This window comes from Salvia splendens, chromosome 20 (assembly GCF_004379255.2).
Source record: "Salvia splendens isolate huo1 chromosome 20, SspV2, whole genome shotgun sequence".
Classification (NCBI taxonomy): domain Eukaryota; kingdom Viridiplantae; phylum Streptophyta; class Magnoliopsida; order Lamiales; family Lamiaceae; genus Salvia; species Salvia splendens.
Window position 1 is genome coordinate 23,686,886 of NC_056051.1, and position 7,526 is coordinate 23,694,411.

The following is a 7,526-nucleotide window of genomic DNA, read 5'->3' on the forward strand; positions in this document are numbered from 1 at the left end:
TTTTTTATTTATAACCATTGTAACTTTTTTTAATCAATGTATAATTTGCCGTTTCTATTTAATCGTTGTGTTTTTTTTATTAGTTTGCATTTATATATTTAAAAATATTTAAATTAATTAACAAAACAATAGTAAAACCTATAGGGCGCCCCACTGCAGGTGGAAGAGCAGGGGGATAAAATGCTGACGTGACGGTGCATAGGGCGGGCTTTAGGGCGCTCCATTGTGGATGCCCTAAGGGGAACCTTTCTTGGCATTCTATAATAGGGAAAAACGGTAGTATGAATGATTGTATTGTTTAAACACGCCAATTAAGTTGCCATTTAAAAAAGAAGCAATCACATTGACATTTTTTTTAATCTTTTGTGCTATAATGTCTTGTAACTCAGTAGCTTGAAGTCATTCTACGAAATTAGAGACTTGAGTACGAAACCTAGCACCATGTTATTGGCATGTTTAAACAAACCACAGTAATTGGCATGTTTAAACATTCCAACAACAATATTGATGTTTTATCCAAAGTTACCCCAAATTCAAATTTTGGCGGTGATGTCAACTAGTACTAGTTGTGTAGATAGAAGCAAAACAAAGTCTCACATTTCAAAGCAAACCTTTGCAATATATCTATGAACCAACTCGAACTCTCATTATCCTTCTCTCTCTCTCTCTGTCTCTCTGCACTCAGCTTAGTTTTCTGCAATTTCCAAAGCCTAGGCCATATGCTCATTACTCCTTCATTCCCTAATTTGCTCATTTTCTTCCATTCCCAATGCACCATTCCTCTAGGGGCATTTCCGTCATTCCATGCATGCCTCAGCCGCTACCCTCCATGTTTTCAGAGATGTTTCTGCACCAAAAACTATACGCATGCAACTATCTTGTGTGTGTGTTTTTCCCCTTGTTTGACTCTTCGTTTATCTCTTTCTTTGTATCTATATATATACATGTATGCACGCATATTCACGCCCCCATATGATTGGTTGATTTCTAGGCCCCCTTTTAATCCCTATAAAATGGGCACATTACATACATTCCATGCACAAAATCACATTCTCTCAATCAAGATCTCTCCTTTCTTTTCCTCTTGACAATAATGGAGAGTGTAGATCAAAATCTTGGAAACGGAGGGTCGAGATGGAATCCAACAAAGGAGCAAATTGACATGCTGGAGGGCTTATACAGAGGGTTTGAGAACTCCAACTGCTGAGCAGATTCATCAAATCACTGCAAGGCTAGGAGATTATGGCCACATCGAGGGCAAAAACGTCTTTTACTGGTTCCAGAATCACAAGGCCAGGCAAAGGCAGAAGCAGAAGAAGCATGAGACCTTTGCTTTCTACAATCGCTTTCTTCATTCACCTTCTCCTCTTTACCACAATGGTAATGCATTTTTAACACCACTACTATGTGTGTTTGTGTGCCATGTCTCTTCATATTCTGTTTGGGAAAATTCAGAAAAAAAGAATGGATTTTTACCCTCCATCTTAATCTTTATGACTGCTGTTTAGGAAAAGATTGGACTTTTACCTACATCTTCATCACAATTGCTAACTTAATGATTGATGGTTATGTGGATTTTCATTTTTGATCCTTGTGTAACTCATTTCCAAAAAATGCTTCATTTATTTCAATGTGAATTATTGCCAAAGCATTTCCATTTTCCACAATTTTTTACAGTATGTATATTTTTGAAGTTTTTTGCAGCCCATGCTACATTCCTCCACAAAAGAATGATCCAGTGTTCTACCACAATCAGCACAAGGTACAACTCCCTACAGCGTCTGGTGATTTCAAGAGGTGTACGCCAATCCCAGAAACCACTTATTCATGCCACCTCACACTAACTGATCAAAGGCATGATTCTCAATCAACGGAGCATCTAAGCCATGATCAAGAAACACTTGATTTATTCCCAATCCACCCCACTGGAATCTTGAAGCCAAGAAGTGATAATGAGCAAAATGAATTCAAGAACCCTAGTTTTTGTGATGATAGTTCATCATTAATGCTATCAATTTCTGCTTATGATCGCCCCTTTTTTGATTTCTTTGGTGGGAATTGAAGCTCGTGTTGGTTGGTTGTTAGAGTAGAATTTGATACTAGTAAAAATGTGATCTTTATAAAAGAGTCACTGAATTCTAGGACTTTTTTGACAGAATCTGTTGATTTGTGGGTTAAATTATATTATCATTTTCTTATCAAGATCTTTGAGGGTTTTGAAGTTTTGTACTTTGGGATGTTGAGTCTACTGACACAAGACATTGCTTATCACTTTTGGCCATGGACAAAAATGATGTTTGTGTTCAAGTGAGAGAGAGGGTATCTACTAGTGTGGGTATCATGCTGAATTAAATTTTTGTCACTATAATTAGTGAATAAAAGTAATTAAATATAAATAACTATTTTCACAATTAGCCCCCAATAATAAATATCAGAATTGCTTTTTTTGTCACTATAATTCATGAATAAAAGTAATTAAATATAAATACCATTTTTTTGAATCAGCCCACAATTTAATATTTGTACTAGTAATTAATAAACAGAAGATTAAAGGTCAATTTCAGTCCTAAACATATGGATGAAATACGAATTTGGTCCAAAACATTCACTTTTTAAAAAACGGGTCCATAACAAATGAAATTCGTGTCGATTAGGTCCATTTTTTACGATTCCGTCAATTTTTTACGGTCAACCGTCGATTAGCAAAATGTTTACTCGATTAGGCTTAATCTCAAATTATTAGTTATCTAATTGTAAAATGTTCAGGACCTATTTGAGCTTGATTATGAATATCATGGACTACTTTGACGTTTATTAAGTTGTATGTTTTCTGATTCAGATTCACAATCAAAAATTCATCTCATAATGGTATGTAGCATATTCAAAATCCATCCATCCATATTCAAAATCAAATTCAGATTCAAAATTCATCATTCAAAATTAGGGTTTTGCATTCAAATCCACAAATTTCTTGAATACACAAACAATTGTTACAACAACAACAAACCATAGACAATACGACAAAACATTCACCAAATTCTCAATTTTATCCTTTATTTAAGATAAATTAATGCTAAACCCTCAAAATCGGAACCACCCACTTAGGTTGACGAAAAACTGGCTTCGACTTCATGAATTGGCTCGCACCACTTGAAGAAACAACATTCCTTGCTCTCACATACAAAGTAAAGCTTCCCCTTGCCGGTTTTGCTTGGTTGGTGACAATCCGAAGCGACGCTACCTTCTTGCAATTGCAAAAAACGTAGCTAAATCGAAGGTCTTGAGCGCCGCTGCCATCGCTGGAACCCCTGCTGAACCTCGAGTCGGCCATATCCGATGGGTCGGTCGGATGGTGTATGGTGGTGTTGTAGAGAAGGATGAAAGTAGGGTTCTTGGAGAAAAAAAAGTAGGGTTCTTGGAGAAGAAAGAAGGGAGAAATGAAAATTTTAAAGTGAATCCCATATATTTTGCATTTTAATATCAGAAACTTGTGTTTAATTTTGTATTTTTCATTTTAAGTTTTTAACTTTGCATTTATAATTTTGCGTTTTCAGTTTTTTTTTTTAAAAATGTATATATATATGCTACAATAATCAAAATTGCCTAATCGGGTCAACATTTTGCTAATCAACGGTTGACCGTCAAAAATTGACGGAACCGTAAAAAATGGACCTAATCGACCCGGATTTCATTTGTTATGAACCCATTTTTCAAAAAGGTAATGTTTAGGACCAAATTCATATTTTGTCCATATGTTTAGGACCAAAATTGAACTTTACTCTAGACGGAATGAAATTGTAATCTCTACCATTGATGGGCCTTGACTAATTCGGGCTAACTGGGCTTTAGTATTTGACCATAATGAAATTGTAAAGGAATACGAAGGGAGCATATTTTTCTGAATTTTAATATTAAAAAATAATACTGTTAGCCTAAATATGATTTTTTTTTTCAATTACATCTGGAATAAATTAGGTTGATATATAAATTTTTTTTTAAAATACAGACAATTAAATTATTTATGAATCAAATAGCGATCTCTTAGAAGAATTCTTTCTGGTAAATAATTACAATCAAATTGTTTAATCTGAAAGAAATAAAAATTGCACCTTTGCGCTGTAGGGATTTGAGCATATCAACCAAAAGCTGCATTTTTTAATTTCATCCATGGACAAAGCTTCGTCTTGGTATTCCAACCTCTACATATAGTACTATTATTCTTGAGAGATAGGGAGAGAGGGATCTCTGATGGAGGAGGGATTGTTGTTGGTGGGAGAGAGGAGAAGAAGATGGAATGAAATAGGGGAGGAGGTGAAGAGGTTGGGATATATAGCTGCGCCAATGGTGGCCGTCACTCTATCATTCTACTTGCTCGAGATTGTCTCATTGATTATGGTCGGCCATTTAGGGGAACTCGCTCTTTCCAGCGCCGCCATAGCCATTTCTCTTGCTGGGATAACTGGCTTCAGTTTTCTTGTATGCACATTTCTTATCCCTCTCTCTATTCCTTTTTTTTTGTTATTTGAATGAATTAATAGAATTTATTGCTGAATATTTGGTTTGGATTCAAAAAATCATCAAAGATTGAATTTTTATTGTGCTTGGATGCTGTGCCTGCCATTAGGGAAATCTTGAACATGCAGTTTAGTTATTTCCTATTTTACATTAGTTGAGTTGTTTGAAAGGGGAAGTTGGTAGTCTGAGCAGACTTGGTTCATTTGTTTCTCACTTGCTTTAGCATAAATTTTTATGAATCATTCAAATAGGTGGATGTCTTGCTTGTTTGTTACTTTTATAAAGAGAGAGTTGATTGGCTGCTTCCCCCCATTGGTTATGTTTGGACTGCATTTTGTTGGTAATTTCATGTTTTTGGCTGCCACTTAGTTGTGTTTAAGACTCAATTAGGGCTTCCAGAAAGTTGCATACTTATCGTATGATTGGTGATAGGGAATGAGAAGATTTCGTGTGAGTGAATGTTTCTGCGACTCACACTTGCTGTCTTCAGTTTGCTGAAGTGATTTGAGTGATTGCTTATCTAAGTATGGTTACTCAATTTTAATAGGGGCTATGAGATGTTGTGTTTTTTTAATCTCGTAGATTGGCACACAACAGTATGATTTGGTGGCTTTTATCGTCTCACTTTTGGTCTATGATAAGTTCTTACGATTCAATGCAGTTCAAACCAAGTTTTGTAACTTATATCTTCGAGAATCTGTTAGCTTGCAAGACTGTGATTTAATGGATATATGTTGGACCCTTTTTAAGTCCATTCGCTTCGTCTATGAAAAACATTGCCTGATTGCAAACAACTCATGTTCTTATTGATCAGATAGTCTATTTGTTGCAATCCATATGAATTGATTTGTTTCTGATCTGTTGTGGAACAGTTGGGTATGGCCAGTGCATTAGAAACGATTAGTGGACAAGCTTTTGGAGCTCAACAATACAAAAAACTCGGGATTCAGACTTATACTGCTATATTTTCTCTGATAATTGTGTGCATTCCTCTCTCCATCTTGTGGATTTTCGTGGAGGACTTACTCAAGTTTGTTGGCCAAGACCCTCAGATTTCTCTTGAAGCTGGAAGATTTTCAATGTGGCTTATCCCTGCACTCTTTGGCTCCGCGATTCTTCAACCACTCATCCGGTACTATCAGATGCAGAGCTTGATTTTTCCCATGGTCGTTAGCTCCAGCATGACGCTCTGCTTCCACATACCACTGTGTTGGGCACTGGTTTTCAAGTCGGGTTTAGAGAATATCGGAGGTGCAGTTGCCATGGATATCTCGATGTGGTTGAACGTGGCCATGCTAGGTTTATTCATGAAGTACTCCCCTGACTGCAAAAAAACTCGCGCCCCAATTTCTATGAAGATATTCGAAGGCATGAAAGAATTTTTCCGCTACGCGATTCCTTCTGCCCTCATGATTTGGTAATAACTTCTTCTGCACTTGCTAATAATGTGCATCAAAACTATCATAATTTTCTGAAAATTTGGTGATTGTAGCCTCGAATGGTGGTCGTTTGAGCTACTAATTTTGCTTTCAGGGCTATTGCCGAATCCACAGCTTGAAACCTCAGTGCTTTCTATCTGGTATGTCCTTCCTAAACATTTCTGAATGCCTTATACACTGCAAAAGCTTTTAACCGACTCTGTGTTTGTTTTATTCCTCGTCTTGATAGCTTAAACATCGTTGTAACGCTTTATGCAATCCCATTTGGATTAGCAGCAGCAGCAAGGTATATATATATATATATATATATATATATATATATATATATATATATATATATATATATATATATATATATACTCTATCCTCAATTTTGTGCTTCTCCTTATTTACACTCACAATAGAGAGTTCCTAACTTTCCGTGACACTCAAACGTGCAGCACTCGAATCTCAAACGAGCTGGGAGCAGGAAGGCCAGAGGGAGCTCGTCTATCTGTCATCGCTCTGATGCTCCTTGCAGCACTAAACTCTTTAATTGTAAGCCTTACCATCTTCCCCAGCGGGAAAGTCTTTGGTTACATTTTCAGCAACGAGAAGGAAGTCGTGGACTACGTAGCCGACATGGCTCCTCTAGTCTGTCTGTCTATCATAACCGACTGTCTCCAAGGAGTCCTTTCAGGTGCGTACGCGTTATTCTCTCGATAATATATAATAGCATGTGAATATTTGTGAAAAACTTGATTAATCGCCCCGTTGTTGCTTTTGATAAGGTGTTGCTAGGGGCTGTGGCTGGCAGCATCTCGGTGCTTACATCAATCTTGTAGCTTTTTACCTCTTTGGGGTCCCGATTGCAGCTGCGTTGTCTTTCTGGTTCGACTTTAGAGGGAAAGGGCTGTGGATCGGGATACTGTGTGGGGCGACAATGCAGTCCCTCATGCTTGCGATCATCACGGCTTGCATGAACTGGGAGAAACAGGTTTCCGTTTCTTCTTCCTCTTCGTCTTCGTTGTTGTCGTCGTCGTCGTCGTTGTTGTTGTTTATGTGAATGGATTTGGACTATGCAGGCAGCAAAGGTGAGGGAGAGGTTATGCGAAGAGGAGTCGTTGCTTGGTGATAGGCTTACATGAAACAATCAAATTAATAATTTTGTAGTTTGGAGATATTCTTGTCTGGTTAGTTTTTTTTTGGGTAACTACTTATAATTATTTTGTTCGTCTGAAATTTATATCTGGAAAAAAAATTGAACCATAAACAATTAAATAATTCGATTCATCATTTAGCTTAATCTAAACACATCGTGAAGTAATTGACTTATGAGAATGATGAATAGTACTCCCTCTGTCCCGGTTTAAGAGTCATGTTTTGTTATTTTCGTCAGTTCCAATTTAAGAGTCTAATTTAGAATTTACTATATTTGGACATAAAATTTAGAGTAAATGTCAAAATTGGTCCTAAACATATAGCCCGAATACGAATTTGGTCTAAAACATTCACTTTTTGAAAATCGGGTCCAAAACATTTTAAATCGTTATCAAAGTGGTCTTAAACATTTGAAATTGTTGTCGAAGTGGT

The 7,526-nt window shown here is 36.7% G+C and overlaps 1 protein-coding gene and 1 pseudogene across 2 annotated transcripts; both read left to right on the forward strand.

Annotated features, from left to right (window-relative positions):
- Window positions 1-1,093: 1,093 nt before the first annotated feature.
- LOC121781706 lies at window positions 1,094-2,062 on the forward strand (annotated as a pseudogene).
- A 2,019-nt stretch (window positions 2,063-4,081) lies between these two features.
- LOC121780584 (protein DETOXIFICATION 12-like) lies at window positions 4,082-7,286 on the forward strand. 2 transcript variants are annotated; one of them, XM_042178186.1, is made up of 7 exons: window positions 4,082-4,476; window positions 5,388-5,932; window positions 6,008-6,094; window positions 6,184-6,240; window positions 6,395-6,633; window positions 6,725-6,930; window positions 7,019-7,286. In XM_042178186.1, the coding sequence occupies exons 1-7, from the start codon at window positions 4,249-4,251 to the stop codon at window positions 7,079-7,081; spliced, it is 1,425 nt and encodes a 474-aa protein (XP_042034120.1). In that variant the 5' UTR covers window positions 4,082-4,248; the 3' UTR covers window positions 7,082-7,286. The 2 variants fall into 2 exon arrangements, with proteins under 2 accessions (XP_042034120.1, XP_042034121.1); XM_042178187.1 differs by lacking the exon at window positions 6,184-6,240.
- The last annotated feature ends 240 nt before the right edge of the window (window positions 7,287-7,526 follow it).

Coding starts and splice junctions, on each gene's coding strand:
- LOC121780584 (XM_042178186.1), top strand. CDS start 4,249: ATGGAGGAGGGATTGTTGTTGGTGGGAGAGAGGAGAAGAAGATGGAAT. Junction 6,095..6,183: donor ACCTCAGTGCTTTCTATCTG/GTATGTCCTTCC, acceptor TCGTCTTGATAG/CTTAAACATCGTTGTAACGC. Junction 6,241..6,394: donor GGATTAGCAGCAGCAGCAAG/GTATATATATAT, acceptor TCAAACGTGCAG/CACTCGAATCTCAAACGAGC.